The sequence below is a fragment of the Hemicordylus capensis genome, chromosome 4 (genome assembly GCF_027244095.1).
Source record: "Hemicordylus capensis ecotype Gifberg chromosome 4, rHemCap1.1.pri, whole genome shotgun sequence".
NCBI lineage: Eukaryota > Metazoa > Chordata > Lepidosauria > Squamata > Cordylidae > Hemicordylus > Hemicordylus capensis.
The window spans coordinates 152,084,162-152,104,975 of record NC_069660.1 but is presented as its reverse complement, the minus strand read 5'-3'; the positions used below and the strand labels follow the sequence as shown (position 1 = coordinate 152,104,975).

Below are 20,814 nucleotides of genomic sequence, written 5' to 3'. Positions count from 1 at the left end.
GCAACACTTATTAACTAACTAACAGCTTCCAGTTGAACAGAAAGGAAATTGCCCGAACACCAGAGGCACAAAAGACCAGCTGCTGATTGACAAAATGATTTTAGAAAACTGCAAGAGAAGAAAAAACAATCTAAGTGTTGCATGGATTGACTACAAGGAAGCCTTTGATTCATTGCCTCACACATGGATACTCAAATGTTTAGAAACAACTGGTGTCAGCAAAAACATTCAGATATTTATAAAAAAAGCAATGAGCATGTGGAGTACACAGTTAACAATCAATGGCGAGGCACTTGGACAGGTTAGCATTAGAAGAGGCATTTTCCAAGGGGACTCACTATCCCCTCTATTGTTTGTAATCGCCATGACCCCACTTTCACAAATACTAAACAAAACAGGCCTCGGATACCAAACATCTAAAACATCAAGTAAAATCAACCATCTGCTGTACATGGACGATCTGAAGTTGTATGGAAAGTCCCAGTCAGAAATCGAATCACTGCTAAACACTGTCCGTATATTCAGTAGCGATATAGCAATGGAGTTTGGACTAGACAAGTGTGCTGCATTAATAATGAACAGAGGGAAAATAACAAAAACAGAAGGAATAGAACTGCCTAATGGAAGCAAGATCAAGAACCTGGAAGAGAAAGAATGTTACAAATACTTGGGCATTCTCCAGGCTGATAACATCGCACACACTGAAGTTAAAAGAAAAATTGGAAGTGAATACATCAGGAGAGTCAGAAAAATCCTCAAGTCCAAACTCAATGGTGGGAACACCATACAAGCCATAAACACCTGGGCTATACCTGTTATCAGATACACTGCAGGAATAATAGACTGGACCCAGGCAGAGCTAGAGACGCTAGATCGTAAGACCAGGAAAATCATGACCATCAATCATGCTCTGCACCCCCACAGTGATGTAGATAGGCTCTACCTCCCTCGCAGCTCAGGTGGAAGAGGAATGCTGCAAGTCCATCAAACAGTAGAGGAGAAAAGAGGCCTTGAACAATATATAAAGGACAGTGAAGAAGATGCACTTAAAATGGTCAAGAACGAGAAACTATTCAACACCAATGAAACAAAGCAGGCCTACAAGAAAGAACAAGTCAAGAATTGAGCAGAAAAATGGAGAAATAAGCCCCTGCATGGTCAATATTTGCACAATATAAGTGGAAAATCAGACATCACCAAGACCTGGCAATGGCTTAAGAATGGCAACTTGAAGAAAGAAGTTTAACTTGAAGAAAGAGGGTTTAATACTGGCTGCACAAGAACAGGCACTAAGAACAAATGCAATAAGAGCAAAAGTAGAAAAATCCACAACAAACAGCAAGTGCCGCCTTTGAAAAGAAGCAGATGAAACAGTGGACCACCTGATCAGCTGTTGTATGAAAATCGCACAGACTGACTACAAACAAAGGCATGACAAGGTAGCAGGAATGATACACTGGAACATCTGCAAAAAATACAAGCTACCTGTAGCCAAGAATTGGTGGGACCATAAAATTGAAAAAGTTGAAGAAAATGAAGATGTAAAAATATTATGGGACTTCCGACTACAGACAGACAAACATCTGCCACACAATACACCAGATATAACTGTAGTTGAGAAGAAAGAAAAACAAGTGAAAATAATCGACATAGCAATACCAGGGGATAGCAGAATAGAAGAAAAAGAAATAGAAAAAATCACCAAATACAAAGATCTACAAATTGAAATTGAAAGGCTGTGGCAGAAAAAGACCAAAATAATCCCAGTGGTAATTGGCGCCCTGGGTGCAGTCCCAAAAGACCTTGAAGAGCACCTCAACACCATAGGGGCCACAGAAATCACCATCAGCCAATTACAAAAAGCAGCTTTACTGGGAACAGCTTATATTCTGCGACGATATCTATAACAATTGACAATAAAATTCTGGCATCCCAGGTCCTTGGGAAGGACTCGATGTCTGGATAAAACAAACCAGTCAATAACACCTGTCTGACTGTGTAAACAAGAGATAAAATTTGCAACAAGGCATTGGAAATGTGAACGGCACCCTGCTCTCCGTGTAGGGACTGCAGTGTCATGATGCAGGAAGTGTGGAAGCACACCTCCAAAATACGTCCTGACCCCGTTGTAGGGTCTAGTCTGGAAAGTGCCCTTAATATATCGAGAGAATCACCTCTTAACCTGCTAACTGAGCAAAGAGGCACCTTTTAAAACTGGTGATTCTCTTTATTGAGCAGGGGAGAACAACTGGCCCTATCCATACCCAACACTGTGTCCCTCCAGTGGCTGTTACTGATGTGTCTATTTCATGTTTGTTTGTTTTTAGATTGTGAGCCCTTTGGGGAGAGTGAACCATTTTATTGATTTATATCTATGAAAACCACTTTGGGAACTTTTTGTTGAAAAGCAGTATATAAATATATAAATATTTGTCGTATTCGTATTCTTTGACAGGTGCATCTGCTTAGTTAGCAGGGTTAACTGCTGGGGAATAGATGCAAGGGGATACTCTTCCCTGTCCCCCCTGCAACCACTGCCCACCAGAGTTCCCTCTAACAGGGATTGCAAGATGTTGTTGACTACAACTCCCAGAATCCCCAGCTGCAATGGCTCTTGCTTGGGGGTTATGGGAGTTGTAGTCAACAACATCTGGGAATCCCTGTTAGAGGGAACACTGGGCCCCACCCATCCCCATCCCCATTTCATTCCTGCTCTTCTTTCCATTCCATCATTATTTATTATTTTTATTTATTTATTTATTCGATTTTTATACCACCCTTCCAAAATGGCTCAGGGCGGTTTACAATTAAAACAAAACCATTAAAATCAGTTAACAATTAAAACAAAAATTATAAAACAGTATAAAACAATTAACAATTAAAACATCATAAAACAGCAATTAAACAATCACAACAATTTAAAAAACCCTGAAAACCAGGTTACAACATTGAAGCCAATTACAACTATTTAAAAACCCTGGAAGGGCCAGGCCAAAGGGCTCTCCTGAGGCATTCTTGCCTTTTATTGTCCCAGTCATTGTGTTAATTAAAATAAAACCTTTTATTTGTATTCTTCAACACAAAGCCTTAAGCCATAAAATTGTAGCACAGAGGACAAAGGTGTTTTTAAAAATAAAATTTGTGTGTGAATATGACAAACGTATTATGTCATATTTATATAAGTATGCTTGTCAGGGCAGAAATACACTATCAGAAACTTTTTGGCTTCTGTCCAAAAAGTAACATAATTGGCTTGTGAGGTGTGTGGCATGCCCAGTATAACATTTTCTGGGCAGAGAGTTCATTGAACTACACATTATTGGGGGTGGGGGGGTGGAGGGCATGAGGCTGCCATTTTGAGCACCAGCCCTGTGTGTTTGATCATGTATGGTCCCACCCTTAGAGAGCTAGGATTGCCATTCCCTCTTAGGTGTACATGTGGTGGCATACTTGGGTTCAATACCATACAATGTCTGAAACAGTTTTGTCAGAGGCGTAACTATAGGGGGGCAGGGGGGGCACGTGCCCTGGGCACCATCTTTGCTGGTCACGTGGGGTGCGCCGCCATGACCAAAAAAAAACTTTAATTTTTTTAAAAAATTTTTGTTAATACAAATGTTTCCTGTGCAGCAGCGCTGCAGCAGTCAAGGCAGCGCGTCGGCGCCCCTTCCCCCACAAGCGGTCCCTTCTGCGCCGCCCGCCCGCCCGCCCCCCCATTGTTTTGCTGGCGCCTGGCGGCCAGTCAGTGGCCTGGCTTGGCGGCAGGCGCTTGTGAGGAAAAACCTAAGTATAATGTAGTATGTTGGGGGGGCGGGGGGGCGCCATTTCAGTGCTTGCCCCGGGCGCCATTTTCCCTAGTTACACCTCGTTTTGTCCAACCTCCTTGCCAGGATATCCTACATCGATGATGATGATGATGATGATGATACTATTTTTCAGGGAGAGGGGAGCAAAATAGCTAGAAAAAGAAGCATGACAGTTCCTTGTCCCAAAAGGGCTCACAATCTAAAAAGAAACAGAAAGCAGCCCCAAGCAGCAGCCACTGGAAAAAGACTGTGCTGGGGTTCAATAGGGACAGTTACTCTCCCCCTGTTAAATATGAGTCATCACTTTAAAAGGCACCTCTTTGCTCAGTTAGCTCACTGCATCTTTGACACATTCCTGTCCAACCTTGTCTTAAAGGGGAATGTTTCTGTTCCCTCCTTAGCCTATTCCATTGCTAAACCCATGTACAGTGGATTGAATGAAGTGTCAGAGGAGGCCAGGAGCATCAACTTGCCAAACGTTGTGCCAATAACAAAATCTGCCCCCAGGCTCAGGCTGAGCTGCTTATCAAATTCTGATCCACCATTACGTGTGTTCAGGAGGGAGCTCTTGCTAATTACAGCTCCCTGGGAGCTGAGCCACGTCGTCGAGGCAGGTGAAGCTAGATGGCAAGATCCAACCAAGGCCTATAAGTTAATTGGTGAAGAACATTCTGTACTTTTTGGGCTATATGCTACACCCTTCTCTGGGACATGTATGAGTGGGAGGCTCATAGAAGTCTTTCCTTGATGCTGAGATTCTCACACTGCATGAATTGGGTTTATACGTGTGAGTTAGGTTATCCAGTTTCCTCATATTTTCTCATTCCTCTGAAAGTGCACACATTCATTTCATGGAATCTGAACTCATGCAACTTATGTTTTGCATTTGGCATTCAAAGCATTGTCACTGACACATTCCTGTGGTCTTGATGCTTGGCATTTCATATGCTATCCCAGACAATAGCATCTTGGAATTCCATTAAGTGTCATTGCAGTAAAAATAGCAAGTAAAAAAAAGAGAGAGAGACACTCTAGTCTTAGTCTTTCTTTTGCAAAATGACTCTCCTAGCTCATGGCTCTGTTTGAACCCAAACTGAAGTCTCACATGCCAAGCCCACGAAATGGACTGAGTTTGGCACACCCCTGATTAATCCACATTCTTATTAGAATGTTTCAAGGACTAAAATCCAAGGTCTGTGTGTCCAGGAGCAGTCAAAAAACTGCCTCTGTGTGCTGATTGACAATCATGATGTCCTGAAGTGGTTACTTAACTAGACATCCAGTTTCACCTGCCTCCCAACAATAGCCACATAGTAGTGGCTACTATGGAGAAGGAAGGAGGGCTTGGAGAAGCCGCTGCCAGTCTGTGAAGACAATACTGAGCTAGATGGACCAATGGTCTGACTCAGTATATGGCAGCTTCCTATGTTCCTAGTGGCTAACTATGGAGCTATCAAATTTCCCTTCTTGGAGGATTCTCAAGGTTGGATATCCAGCTATCCCAAAGCCACTGATAAAGCTGAGAGAGATGACCAGAAGGGAAGGGAAGGTGTATCTACACCTTTCTATGTAGATACGAAACACACAAATGAACAATCATGTGATTTATCTTTCTCTCTTACAGCTGCAAACAGGGGTATTTTAACCTGGATGCAGAAAATCCAGAAGGCTGTTCTCGGTGCTTCTGTTATGGACACTCAACTACATGTTCCAGCTCAGAAAATTATAGCGTCCATAAAATCACCTCTACCTTCCAGCAAGGTAAAATGTCACTGTGGTTTGCTTTTTCTCCTTTTCATTGATCAACACTTCTAATATTACACTGAACTTGGTTGCTGTTATATATTTGCCAGTCTTGGGCCTACGGGGCTTGAACCAGAGAGATACAGAGGGAGAATAACACCTATCCATAGAGCATCATAGCCAGCCTGTGTGCCATTCTAGACTTTATCTGAACTCTCTGACTACAATAGGTTGGAGCACGTCATGTGATTATTCCTGATTCCTAGAAAGTTTTTAGTAGGGCAGGCTTCCTCGGGGGGTGTTGTCCCTGCCCTTGAGCATAGTTGCAATTGAACAAGGGGAGACACATGTCCCTGAGCCCCGGAGAAAGCTTTCTCCCACCAGCTAGGTGGTGCTTTTTGCTCTCACACCTCTCGGAAGAGGAAGGCAGTGGGGGCAGGGGGCCCTTTTCACTTCTGGTCCCAGGGCCTGCTCTAACCTTGCTACGCCCCTGCTGCTGACCACATCCCTGGTTTGTGTTCACCCTGTTTGCCTCCCTCAAATCAAATCAAATCAAATCAATCTTTATTATGGTCATAGACCAGCATAAATTATAAGGGGTGATTACATACCGTATTTTATGGACTATAAGACTGACTTTTTTCCTCGAAAAATATCCGCCAAAATTCAGCTGCGTCCTATATGTTTTAACAGTTTAATATGTTAAAACTCTGAAAAACTGGATTAAAATTAAGGTGCGTCTTATAGTCCGGTGCGTCTTATAGTCTGTAAAATACGGTATTACATATTAAAAGTAAAAGTAGACATTAAAAGCCTAGAGATGAATGACACAATACAAGCATGTGATAAAAGACTATAAAATCAGAAGCAGAAGTAAAATTCAAAAGAAAACTATGGCTGTCTATGACAAAAGCAAGACCACGAACTAAATGACCCTTAATGTGGGTCATTTAATGAAGACTACAGTTGACAGTAGTTAATAATGATAAAAAATGGGTACAAACATTTATAAAAGGCACCATAAAAGCATAAAAGCAAAGAGCATCAAGAGGTTATATAAAAGGTGTGGAGGCAGTGCCGGATTTAGGCAAAAGCTAAATAAGCTGCAGCTTAGGGCCTCAAATTATTGACTAAATTTTCAAGTTTTACATAATTGGTTGAAAAATAAAGTAGAAAGGGGGGAAAGACTCTAAAACAGACATTATCATTCAGATAAATCACACATATATATACATATGGCTCCACAATTTATTATATTGAGTTTATAAATCTATGCAGAAATAACTGTAAATTATACAGAAATTTTATTATGGCCTGGTTTTGGCCAATGTCTGCCATTATGGTTACAGGCAGCACTTACCTTTTCGGACATAAGCTGCTGTAAGAGTGAACACTGTGGTGAAGGAGGGGGTGAGTGACATGCCGGAATGGGATTCCCAACTCATTTTGAATATGTTATGGGGCCTTTTAAGCTTGACTTAGCTTAGGGCTTCAGCATGTCTTAATCCAGCCCTGAGTAGGCAAACTAGTGGATACTCCACCCCAGCTTGAGAGGGACTGGCCTACTTAGGGCTGTCTCAGACATTGGACTGGGTCTCACAATCAGTGAGACCCGGTTTTTCCTGGTGAGCGGGAAGAGCGGGCTAAGCCCGCTCTCCCTGCTCACGACTGGGCAAGGAGCCACATGATGCCCGGCTCCGAGACAGAGCTGGTGGGGGCTGGGGAGCTCGGGGGCCGCATGGCCCCCGGAAGCCCCGGTATGCCCTGCGCAAGCGTGCAGGGCATACTGGGGAGACCCCCGAGCTGGGAGGTGGCTTTTCGCCTCCTGGCCGGGGGTCTACTCGTGAGTAGGCGTGGTGCGAAACCATGCCGTGGCTACTCACGAGCCTAAAAAGCAGGTTTGCTGGAGCGCTCGCTCCGCAAACCTAATGTATAGCAGGGGTTCTCGAGTGGGTTACCCGCTCAAGAACCACCAGGCTCAGCTGTGAGCCCGGTGGTTCTTACAACCAACAAAAATCGGGCTAGGGTCTCCCAGCCCGATTTTTGTTGGTCGTGAGAATCGCCCCATTGTTTTGCAAATCCTGTATGAGAGGGAACAAGCTTTGCAGGTGCGCCTCAAGTAAGACTTGCAAATGTTGTGTTTCAGTAGAGTGAATGCAACATGTGATCCAGCCAAATACCAGGCTTATTGGTATTCAGGTTCTCCTGGACACATAATTAGTCCAGGGATAAATCACATGTTGAGGGAGATGCAGAATATCAGCAGCCGTTCGTTTTTTAGGTGGGTCAGACATTATCAGATAGTGTGGTGGAAAGCTTATAATAGGACAAGAGCACAACTGAGCCTAAAACTGGCTCCCTCTTGCACTTGACTGATACCTAAATGGGGAGGCTCACGGCGATGCTGTTTGCAGCCCCCTTCCATGCAGAAATGCCTTTCAAGCAACTATTCAATTGCATTTTCATTCTACTGTGGCATATTTGGCATAACATTCCCTCCTATTATTTACTTGCATTTTGTTGAAGTGCTCTTCCAGGTTTAAAGTGAGCTTTCAAGGTTCCCTCTGACTTTTCAGACCCACTCACACTGAGTGCCAAACAGGAATTTAATCACTGTGGCTTCTTCAGACTGGAACAGCCAAGTAATGACTTTCTATATTGATTTTACTACCAACCAAGGAGTGTGGTTCGATAAATGCATTTGTTAATAACTCTGATAACGGGATTTTTAAATTTTATTTTAAAAAGTTGGTTGTTTCACTGAAGTAGTCGATAAGGGTTAAACTACCTATTTCATTCACAGACACACACAGAGCCGGATTGGGACCACAGCAGGAGGCTTTAACTCCACCCAATGTGGATAAAGCCTTCCTCACTCCTGCCACGATTGCTATTAGCACTCATGTGAGCTCTTTTTCCTTGACAAATAGTGCCCATGGAGAAGAGGGTTCAATCCAAACTGGACCATGGTGGGGGAAGCATTAATGACCCCATGGTCCTAATCCATGTAGGAGGGGTCTGATTTCAAAGCAGCATGTTCTTTGACTCTAAGGGTTAAACTAAAAATGATGTTAAACCATGTTTGTTCACCCATGTGCCTTCCCCATTGACATGGGGCATGGGAGAGGGCATGAACTTTACATCAAAAGGGGCATGTGTGTGAGAGTAGACGAATCCTTGCCTCCTTTACTTCCCCACGCTCCATTGCTCAGGCACTAATGCCGACAGTGAGCAGGGCTAGAAGAAAAGTGTCTGACAAGATAAAGTAGTGGGAGGAGAAAAAATCAGTTGCTGTCACTTGCAAGTTCATTTTGAAGTTAAAATTCAACATTCCCACTCCTTGCTTCATACCTGAATAAAATTGTGGCTGCCACCATCATATCTAGTTTGACCCTATCTGGCAGCAAAAGGACCTGATTAGGAGTTTGACATAAATATCACCCAAGCCTTTCCAGTTCCTATAAAAGAGTATGCTGCTGATTATAGGGGAGATCAAAGCTTAATGTTTGATGATCTGGTCTTGCTTCTCTGATTCTCTGCCAGGCAAACCTCATCATCAGCAAATGAACTCTAGTGATGGAGGCCACTAAGGTTTACCTCCATTTGTAGAAATGGCTAAATTGGCCCTACATACCCACAAGATAGGGCAATAGCTCAGTGATAAAGCATGTTGTCTGCATGCAAAAACTCCCAAGGTCAGTCTCCAGTTGAAAGTGTCATGGATTCATATAAAAATGGAGTTGGTCTGTTTATTAGAAAACAAGACCCAGAATTCTTATTAGTCAGTAGAGAATGCCATTTCGCCAGGTACTAGTCAAAACTGTCTCAGAGGGGACAAGAAAACTACATAAAAAGAGATGCAGCTAGCCCTTCTACTGCCATAGTTGTACTTTCAGACTTTTAATAAATGGCATTTTCTAGCCTAAGATGCAATGATGTAGTTGCCTAGCCTAACAGTTCCTCATAGTAACCCCACCCCCCATGCCTGCACATGCGCATGTGCGCGCACACACACACACACACACACACACACACCCCTGTTGCTATAAAGTGGTTCTACCTCTATTCTTTCAGAACTGGCAAAGCAGCAGGTGAAGAAAATCATGCTGTAAAGGCTGAAGGCAAAAGAAACAGGGGCTGCCTCCAGACATCACACCAAATCAGAGTTGAACTCACATCCGGTTCACCCTCTGTGATGTCCAAATTATCAGAACCACAGTTCCCAGACCCAACCACAGTTCCAGTTTTGGTCCCAATCCTAGGAATGAACTCTCGGTTTGTAGTGAGTTCCACTCACCCAACTGAGGATCCATTCCTGCTGCTATTACATCTGGATTAGGATTGTTCTCCAAACTGGAGGTAAGGGTGAAAGCTCCTCCTGTGGGTTTCTCTCCCATTGGCTGGCACAGACTGTTCTTCCTGTGCCAGAGGAAGCCTGTGCAGCCTGTCCCACCCACTTTGCCAGCTCCCAGATTTGAGAATGTAATAATCTGGAAGCATGCAGTGGGATGGAGGAAAACCATGTTTGCACTGGACCCGTGGCTTGCCGTTGTGTCTGAAGGGGACCACCAGGGTTAAAAAATGCTTAGCAGCAGCACTGAACCAAAACTGCTAGTTGAGGACCAGTTCATACAAGATAATCAAGTGAGAAAGCATTATGTGATCTGAGAGAAACAATAGTTTCCCAGGGAGATTAAGGTTTAGAGGCATCATTTCGCATGGTGGGTACATTAACATCTTCTGTCCTACAGTTCTCTTTGGTTCAGCAGTTTTTGCAGGCTTCTGAAGCACTTTGAAAACCTGCAAACCCTGTTGCTATAGACAGTAGTGGGATGTGTGCACACATCATGGACAACAATGCTTCTGGGACAGTATATTTTTCTTTCTGAAAAGCAATTGACTCTCTTCAGCCCTGGAACACACCATTTCAATTGAGGAGCTGCATGTGTGAATGCTTCTCTCACTTCCCCCACAACACACACACACACACACACACACACACACACACACACACACACACACAAACACTCTTTTTGCACAAAGAGAATGATCATATGGCTTGGTTGACCTCTTCCCCCAACATTCTACTTTTCTGTGCATGGGGACCTGCCTTCATGAGACAGCATTCAAATTTTCAATATTTCTGCCTGCCCAGAGGTGCATCTAGGTAATTTTGGAGCCTGGACCTAAAGGCTTTTGGAGGGCCCCTCACCCACACAAACAGTATTTTTAACACATTTTTAACATGACCACACCACCCGGCACAGACTAAAAAGGATATGGAGGCCCCCAGGGGGTGTGGAGGCCCCGGACCTCGGCCCCAAAGTCCAGGGTTAAGAGCACCTCTGTGCCTGCCACCTGAAGTAGTAATCTCCAAGGAAAGGAGTACCACCACTTGATTCTGCTGACTGAAACTGGTCCTGAAACCTCTTGGCATGCAATAGGGGAAAGCAAATGACAGAAGCAGTGCTGACAACCAGTTGGAGGGAAGAAGCTACCAGCCGTAAGTGGCTCATTCACATGAAACCCTGATTATGTAACTTGGTAAGAACTGTTGTTGCTTTTCTTCTGCAACCTTACCTGAATCAATGGGTGCAGATTGGATTACGAGCTCAGTTCACTAGGTTGTGGTTTCCTTGTATTCCAGGTAATGAGGGCTGGCAAGCTCAGGTAAATGGGTACCCTTTGCAGCTCCAATGGTCTTCACAGCATCAGGAAGTTTATGTGGCAGCAAGAAGTCAAGATCCCATCTACTTTACAGCTCCAGGTGTGTATTTTCACAAGCTGTAGTGGAAAGGGACCATGCAGCAGAATATACCTTCAGCTTTGTTTTAGCCTAAATTATTACATGTTTCTAGCTGCTGTCTGACTTACACCCAGTAGATTCTAGTGCATATTTGTGCTGGCTTTATGGATGCTATGCTAACTCAGGTGCTATGTGGGTACTGTCATAGCACTTGAGTTAAATCAGATGTCAGATAAAACCCAACAATGACATTCTATTTGTAAATGTTGTGTCCTTTGACCTTTTGCTTGCTTTGCACCTCCTTTGCAGCCAAGTTCATTGGGAACCAGCAACTGAGCTATGGGCAGAAGTTGTCTTTTGATTATCACGTGAACCGACCTGGGCGTCGTCCTTCACAGCATGATGTAGTCTTGGAAGGAGCTGGCTTGAGAGTCACTGCCCCGCTTATGCCTCATGGAAAGATGCTGCCTTGTAGAGCCGTCAGAACCTACACATTTAGGTAAAATGATTCAGATTTTAAGGGGACTCTCATAAAAGACCCTGCAGTCACACATTCATGGTCATCCTGTGAATGAGAGATATAAAGCTACAGGCAGAGCCTCTGAATCACCCAATATCACCTCAAAAAGTGATTTTCAGTGGAGTCTCTTCACAAATCCAGCTGCCAGTCATCCAGTGTCCAGTAAGCAAAGCATGAAAAATCAGGTGGCATTCATGCATGTGTGAACAGCCACAATGAAATTCTGTTTCATAATACTGCTATTGCTTAGATTGATGGTTTTCAAAATACGTTCTGGGAAAGCCTGGGGCTCCCTAGAAAGCTAATCAGGGCTTCTTCAATTGAGAGTTCCAGTAATGCAATGTTCCGATATAAGAGTTTCAATAATGACAGACAAGTTTTCATGAAGAGAACTTGCTCACTACTTACTGACCTTCCTTTGCAATGTGCATCCACAGAAGAGTTGGGCGCAATCTAGGGCATGTTGTCAGCTCATCTGAGGTGACAGTGAGATCCAACATGAAGTGAATGCATTGGCAATTCAGAATCCATTGCAGTGTTTGTTGGTTCCATGGCAAATGCTTTTCGGGGTTTGTCAGCAGCAAACAAGTCAAAGTGAAAAATGTTCCTTGATGATGAAATATTTGAAAACCGCTCTGTCTGACCACTAATAAGTAGGGAGTATCCAGTTCCTCAGAGCTCCCATTTTATCCAGTTGTCCCTCCTTAAGTCATAGTTCAATCATACATTGTCTCAACCTAAGATGATACCTCGATTTTCAGTTCATAAATTCAGTTTTATTTTTTCTTTACCTTATCCAAAGTTGTCTTTATGTTTGACTTGTATTGTAGCTAAGATTGCAAGAAGTGTTGATTTGCCAAAAATGGCATTAAAATGATAGATAGCACCCTAAGATTACTGAAGGAGGTTCTGCAGGGGGCTAGGTTGCTGCCTTTCAGAAAACTGAATTTTACATGTGTCACCACATTCTGTACTCCCTTGGTCAGAGAACTCTCTCTCTCTCTCTCTCTCTCTCTCTCTCTCTCTCTCTCTCTCTCTCTCTCTCTCCATGTGTGTGCATGCACATGAGGCAGTGATGGTTCATATTAGCAATTCTGGCTTTTTCTTTAGTCAAAAATACAGCAGTGTGCAATATGTGTTCCATATTTTAAGTTTTCACTTCTGGATGAAAATACCAGTTCTCTGAATACCAGTTGCAGGAGAGTAACAGCAGGAGAGAGAGGTCGTGCTCTCAATTCCTGCCTGTAGGCTTCCAGCGGCATCTGGTGGGCCACTGTGTGAAACAGGATGCTGGACTAGGTGGGCCTGATCCAGCAGAGGGCTGTTCTTATGGGTGTCTTTGCTAAGATATATTTTGTGCATAAAGCAGAGGCATACAATGGTTCTTCACATCATTTCTCTATTACTTTCATCGTGTCTGATCTTTAGGTTGGATGAGCACCCAAGCAGCAACTGGAGCCCTAGGCTGACTAGCACACAGTACCGCCAATTAATGGAAAACCTGACAGCTCTTCAGATCAGAGCCACTTATGGAGACAGTGAGTTGGGAGTAGGATGTGGGAACCGGAGCTAAAGAAGTGGTCATGTACATTTCATTTATTATTTTAGATTTATTTTTGGCCTTATAGCCCAAAAGGACACTTATGACTGGTTAAAACCTTATCCTGAAAACAGAAAGTACATTGAGAAGCCAAGAAATGCTAACCATCCAGAACAACATTTTAAAAATGTTTACTTCCTTCAGGCAATCTTTTCCAAATTGACTTGCTTTCGAAGGAATCTCTGCTTATCTGCTGCAGAACTTCTGTTTTTTGCTCTGCTCTATTTGGTTTTATATTATTGATTGTTTTAATTGTTGTGAGCCAACCTAGTATTTTAAATAAATAAAAAGTTTAAAATATGTACAATCCGAAGCCATCTCCATACACTCTCAGCTGATTGCTAAAATATATATATAAACTGAGCTATCCCACAGACTTATACTGACTTAATAGCCATTGCTCTCCACAGGGAAGACTGGAAATTGTATTCCTGTGATGGACGACTAGGGATCTCTCACTTCAGCATTCTCAAGAATCCACAGGATGTTTAGCAGGAAGCCCTGACAGTTAATTGATTTTAAACAAATATAACTGTCAAATGTAGCTTAGCTGTGCCCACTGATGCTTCTCCCCTAGGGGTCTACTGATTCAGACAGGATCCTCTTGGGATTCTGAGTTGTATGGGATTTGTCATGTTATTCTCTTAGGAGTCCATGTTGTATTCATTGTGGTGTGTTTTCTGCTTATTCAGGTACAGGATACCTCAATAACGTCATTTTGGTATCGGCACAGCCAGCCTCTGGCACTCCGGCACCCTGGGTGGAGCAGTGTGTATGTCCTGCTGGATACCAGGGGCAATTCTGCGAGCAGTGTGCTCCAGGGTACAAGAGAGAGGCTTCTTCCAGACTCGGGGCTTTCAGCAGCTGTGTGCTATGCAACTGCCAGGGAGGAGGAATCTGTGATCCGGAAACTGGTAAAGAAATCCACAATCAAGGGACCTATCATTGTGGACAAGCTGTTTGGGGTTTTTTTTTGTTCTTTTTTGGTGTTTTTGTTTTTGTTTGGCATATACATATGTCTGGGCAACAATCTAAAGATCAAGTGGCTCACTTCAGGGCAGTTTACACAATGATCTTGTCAGGGATCTTGTCTATGTGATGGAGTGGACATGAAAGTGCCACTCTCTCCACAGCACTGCTGTAGTGTTTAAAGATCCATCGCCACATGGATGAGGCCGTCTGTGTGGGTCCTTACCCTTATCCTTACTCCCAGCAAGGCAGTGATTGCCTTGAAGCTTTTCACACGGGGCTTTAGAAGCCCTTTAATTCGCATCTCCGGAATGGAGGGTGTGTGTTCACATATCAGCTAGATATACCCTGAAGGCCCTGCAAGTTATCGGGGAGCAGTTCAAACATAATTTGGGTTTTTCACTGAGCGTTATAGTGCAGCCCGGTTTATATCCGGGGTAAAAAAAATCCACTATCAGCAGCAGTATTTTTGGACAACTTTGAGTTGGTAGTAAAGCCTCCCTGTAAACCCGTGATAAAATCTGCTGTGTGTAAAAGTCTCTGGTAAGGTCTCACACAGTTGCACTCCCACCCCTCAGGGAAGTGGCTTTACACATTAGCGTTCCAGGATGAAGTTCATCCTATGGACATGTAAAAAGTCATATCCTATGCCACTGCTGTCTAAAAAGTACCACAATGTGGTCAGAGAGGAGAGCTGGTTTTGTGGTAGCAAGCATGACTTGTCCCCTTAGCTAAGCAAGATCTGCCCTGGTTGCATATTAATGGGAGACTTGATGTGTGAGCACTGTAAAATATTCCCCTTAGGGGATGGAGCCACTCTGGGGAGAGCAGAAGGTTTCATGTTCCCTCCCTGGCTTCTCCAAGATAGGGCTGAGAGAGTTTCCTGCCTGCAACTATGGAGAAGCTGCTGCCAGTCTGTGAAGACAATACTGAGCTAGATTGACCAATGGTCTGACTCAGTATATGGCTTCTTCCTATGTTCATACTTTTGAAGGGAAGAGAGCAGGTCTTGTGGTAGCAAGCATGACTTGTCCCCTTAGCTAAACAGGGTCCGCCCTGATTGCATTTAAATGGGAGACTGGAAGTGTGAGCACTGTAAGATATTCCCCTCAGGGGATGGAGCTGCTCTGGGAAGAGCAGAAGGTTTCAGGTTCCCTCCCTGGCTTCTCTAAGACAGTGCTGAGAGACTCTTGCCTGCAACCTTGGAGAAGCTGCTGCCAGTCTGTGAAGACAATACTAAACTAGATAGACCAATGGTCTGACTCAGTACATGGCAACTTCCTATGTTCCTAATATGAAGGTAATAAAAACAAGCAGCCATTATATGTTAAGAACAGAAACTGACTTTTCACAGGAAGCCCCTTCTTTATTTCCCCCATCTACTTCTTTGTACTCTCTGGCAATCAAGTAAACAGGAAACTCTAATCATTCCCCAAGTGGAAGGAGCCTTTATCACAAATGGGCATCATCTGTCCCAGCAGCAAGCCATATTTTCACTACTTACTGCTGCTTAAATTCACCCTGAACTGGAAAGCTGCAACTAATCAAATTGGTTAATTTATTTATATTATATTTATGTACAATCTTTAGATGTTTTTCAATGTTGCTTGTCTATCACGTTTATGGTTATGATGGATGATTATGATGAACTACATTTTGTGAATTCATTGCATTTATTCTACAATTTTTAGTTAGTGCTCAAACACATTTTGATCTCTAGTTTTCAGAAACTAGGATATATATGTGTGTGTGCATGTGAGTATCCATACCTATACCTATACATACATGTGTGTGTATGTGCACATACACGCACGCGCGCACGCACACAAAAATCCATGTGTTAGTGTTTTCTCCTCTTGATATTTTTATTTTTGCCATCATATTTCCAAACTATTCTGCTCAAAAATGAGGGGAAACATCCCACGGAAGCCTCTTTTGAAAAAGAAAGCTAGGAATACTCAGAGTTCTAATGGGGACTGCATAAGGGCTTCAGGGCGCTTTCCAGACTAGCCACTCATTAGCAGCAAAATGCCTCCATTCGTGCAAGTCGCATTTGGAACGGAAACAACAGGAGGAGCAGTCTCACAGCAACTAACAACCCGACAAAACAGCAACTTTTCCATGCCGAATGTACGACCTCATAGCTCCATTTCGCAGCGATTAAATTCTAAACAAGGCATTGGAAATGTGAACGGCACCCTGTTGTCCGCGTAGGGACTGCAGTGTCACAACACAGGAAGTGTGGAAGCACACTTCCGAGATGCGTCCTGACCCCGTTGCAGGTTCTAGTCTGGAAAGCGCCCAGGGCTGTATGTGGCTCATGAACCATATGCTATCAAATCTAATCTGCTACTCTCCCCCCACCCCCTTTCTATCCCTATCTAGGAGAATGTTATTCTGGAGATGAAAACCGGGAGCATGTTAGTGCTCCATGCCCAGCTGGTTTTTACAGCCTCTCCTGGAACCCAAGGAGCTGCCAGCCATGCCCGTGCAGAGCTGGCCATGGCTGTTCTGTGCTGCCAGGGACACAGGAAGTTGTTTGTGATAACTGTCCTCCAGGAACCAGTGGTAATGCCCAGATTCTGGTGTATATGGCCGCTTTTTCTTTCCAAGGCCACCTTCCCTTTTTCTAATGAATGACGGAGGATGTATGTGTGTGTCTATCTTGGATAAACCAGGCAATAATGTTAATATATTGCATTGCACAATTTGAGTTTTCTTGCTATGCTATGTTCAAAGCATGTACAATCTGCATCCAGTGTATGTACATTCAGATCTGTACACATATACCGTCATTTATTTTTTATTTTATTTTATTTTTTATTTGTGTTATATTTTATATCCCAATCTTTCTCCAAGGAGCCCAGAATGGTGTACTACATATTTAGGTTTCTCCTCACAACAACCCTGTGAAGTAGGTTAGGCTGAGAGAGAAGCGACTGGCCCAAAGTCACCCAGCAAGTCTCATGACTGAATGGGGATTTGAACCCGGGTCTCCCTGGTCCTAGTCCAGCACTCTAGCCACTACACCACGCTGGCTCATTCACATGTTATGTTAAATGCATGTACAGCAGTACACTTCCTGTCTTTACCTGTATTTGAGAGGGTCTGTATTTTGTTCACTTTTAAAATTGAGTCCATGTACAGTCACTCACATAAAAATGTGTACAAGATACCTGTGTGCACATACAATGTAATGCCTGAATTACTGAATTATGAATGCCTGAATTAGTAAGGGCTAGTTTGTGACTGTTCATGTGTACATAGTAGCACATGGAGTAGAGACTGAGGAAATGTCATGTACTAGTATGCCACTAGGGCGCTGTGTTCAGGTTTCCTAACATCATGGGGGATGTTTAGAAGGGAGTGCATGTGTTATGGGTTGAAGAAGTCTTCATCTGCTTGTCCTTCCTTTGTTGCTAGGCACTCGTTGTGAGTTCTGTGCCGATGGCTATTTTGGGGACCCCTTGGGTGAGAAAGGCCCAAGAGTGCCCTGTCAACTGTGCCAGTGCAACAACGTTGACCCAAATACTTCTGGGATTTGCAACCGCTTGACAGGGGAATGCAGGTGCAAAGATGGATTCTTTGGAAACCCTCAATCTCCCAATCCAGCTGAAAAATGCAGAGGTATGTCATCATCATCCTGTGAATGAATGGTGACTTCAGAAACATCCATTAGTACTAGAAATGGGCATTATGAAAATTTTGATGATCCAGACATTGAGGCAATCTCTGGACAACATAAGGGCTGCTTACAAAGTTTTGTTTTAGGCACAGGATGACTCTCATAAAGCATTCCTGTTTCTGCAGTTAAACAGAAATGCCTGCCCTGAATGGGTAACACATGTGACCAGCTCTCTCATAAATCTGAGAATTACAGCACCAGTTGGAATTCATGTTGAAATTCGAGTGTCTATTGGAGAGCCAATTCAAGCATATATCTGAACATGACTGCTACTAATGGGAGACGGTAACTTGAAAAGCAGCCCTAACATAATCATATGTTAGGTTTGGAGAGGAGAGGAGAACTGATCTTGTGGTAGCAGGCATGACTTGTCCCCTTAGATAAGCAGGGTCTGCCCTGGTTGCATATGAAAGGGAGACTGGAAGTGTGAGCACTGTAAGATATTCCTCTCAGGGGATGGAGCTGCTCTGGGAAGAGCAGAAGGTTTCAAGTTCCCTGCCTGGCTTCTCCAAGATGGGACTGCGAGAAACTCCTGTCTGTAACCCTGGAGAAGCCGCTGCCAGTCTGTGAAGACAATACTGAGCTAGATAGACCAATGGTCTGACTCAGTATATGGCAGCTTCCTATGTTCCTGTATACATCTTGGATAGTGCATGTGTGTGTATCTGAGAGTTTCCAGAGCCCTGTCACATGGAATTGCACAATGTTCTCAGAGGAAATCTCTGCATCCCATAAAAAGTCTGCTTAAAACATTTGGAATTATATGTCAATTTCCTCAAATGGAAGCAAACACAATGTATTTTGTGGGAGATTTTAGTGGAAGAAATCCTTATTGTTCCATTGTATGTGTTCTGAAGAAGTCTAATTTGGAGGATTCCTCCCGCCCTTACTGGCTTTCCCCCCTTTCCCGATGCAGCTTGCAATTGCAATTCAGTGGGCTCAGAGCCCCTGCGGTGCCACAGTGATGGGAGCTGCATTTGTAAGCCAGGATTTGAAGGGCCCAGCTGTGAACATACCCGCTGCCCAGCTTGCTACAGTCAGGTGAAAACTCAGGTAAGCGCCACTTACACATCCATCACCATTACTTATTATTATGTAGCACACGGATACCCCTCCCTTTCTTCAAGGACTGCTCCCCGCAACAATCCGGTGAGGTAGGGTAGGCATGTTTAGTTCAAGGTCATCAGTATGCTTCATGGCTGAGTGGGGATTTGAACCTGGCTTGTGGAATGAACTCATTAAAATCTGTCCTGATCAAATACTCTAAGCACTACGCCATGCTGGCTCTCACCATAGCAATAAATTGTGTGAAAAATGTACACACACCAACACACACACACACACACACCTGTTAATTGGGCACCAAATAACTCAGATTATTAATGTGATCAGAGCCAGTTCCAGGTTTGGGGGCCGCTCAGCAAACGTCTCTCCATGAGCCCCTCCTCGCGGATAGATGGAATGGGAGAGAGGAGGCAACAGAGCAACTCTTTTGGTAGAGAGTGTTGCTCCACCACTGCACTGCACAATGGCTGTGGGCACCAAGGTGGCCTCAGGAAGTCAGTGGGCCTCTCTGGGACCCATGGATCCTTGGCAGTTGCCCAGTGATGCCAGCTCCTGAGGTCAGCCCTTAATACTGCCTACAGAACTAATCACTACCATTCTGCAACCAGCAATAGGGCTGGTTCAAGCAATCTTGCTGCCCCATGTAAAGATTCCTTTTGTGCAGCTGTTCCATTCCCTCCATGCACACTACCTCTCAAAATCCACCAGCCATCCTGTAGCTGTAGCTGGAAGAATGAGATGGCAAAGTCCTTTGTACTCGCCTGCTACTGCTCTCTCCAAGTGGAAGACATCAGCAACTGTTCTGCAGCAGTCATTAATCAGCTCATGTATTAAATCTGCATATGAGTGCAATCAATAGATCAGAAGGGAAATTTTTTTTGGATAATGCACATATGTCATAGTAGGCACTGCTTTAGAGGGGGTATTTTGTTCTGTATGAAAGAGATGGGGAAATGCCTTTTCTAAAATGGGGCCTATCACCTATGGCTGTTGTTGTTGTTGTTGTTAATTCGATTTCTATACCGCCCTTCCAAAAATGGCTCAGGGCGGTTCACAAAGAGAAATAAAACAAATAAGATGGCTCTCTGTACCCAAAGGGCTCACATTCTAAAAGAAACATAGGACACACACCAGCAACAATCACTGGAAGTATTGTGCTGGGGGTGGATAGGGCCAGTTACTCCCCCCATGCTAAATAAAGAGAATCACCACGGTAAAAGGTGCCTCTTTGCCCATTTAGCAGGGTTAGTACTTATATTAAACATAATTAGCATTAAAAAGAATTATTTATTTATTTTATTATTATTATTATTATTATTTTACATTTATATCCCGCTCTTCTTCCAAGGAGCCCAGAGCGGTGTACTACATACTTAGGTTTCTCCTCACAACAACCCTGTGAAGTAGGTTAGGCTGAGAGAGAAGTGACTGGCCCAGAGGCACCCAGCAAGTATCCTGGCTGAATGGGGATTTGAACTCGGGTCTCTCCGGTCCTAGTCCGGCACTCTAACCACTACACCACACTGGCTCTTCATTTAGAGTATCCTGGCTGAATGGGGATTTGAACTCAGATCTCCCTGGTCCTAATCCAGCACTCTAGCCACTACACTACACTGGCTGCTGCTGCTTTAATTAGAGGCACCTTTTTAATCAATGAAAAGGTTTAAACTTGATTAGTCA

The 20,814-nt window shown here is 43.8% G+C and overlaps 1 protein-coding gene across 1 annotated transcript in view; it reads left to right on the top strand.

Annotated features, from left to right (window-relative positions):
* Positions 1–20,814, top strand: part of LAMC2 (laminin subunit gamma 2) — an 84,818-nt gene that overhangs the window by 41,158 nt on the left and 22,846 nt on the right. Inside the window, exons 5-12 of the mRNA XM_053247721.1 lie at positions 5,431–5,567; positions 11,197–11,316; positions 11,605–11,794; positions 13,244–13,353; positions 14,108–14,329; positions 16,770–16,952; positions 17,808–18,011; positions 18,986–19,122. Coding sequence (XP_053103696.1) covers positions 5,431–5,567; positions 11,197–11,316; positions 11,605–11,794; positions 13,244–13,353; positions 14,108–14,329; positions 16,770–16,952; positions 17,808–18,011; positions 18,986–19,122 — 1,303 coding nt within the window. The remainder of the gene's footprint in view (positions 1–5,430; positions 5,568–11,196; positions 11,317–11,604; positions 11,795–13,243; positions 13,354–14,107; positions 14,330–16,769; positions 16,953–17,807; positions 18,012–18,985; positions 19,123–20,814) is intronic.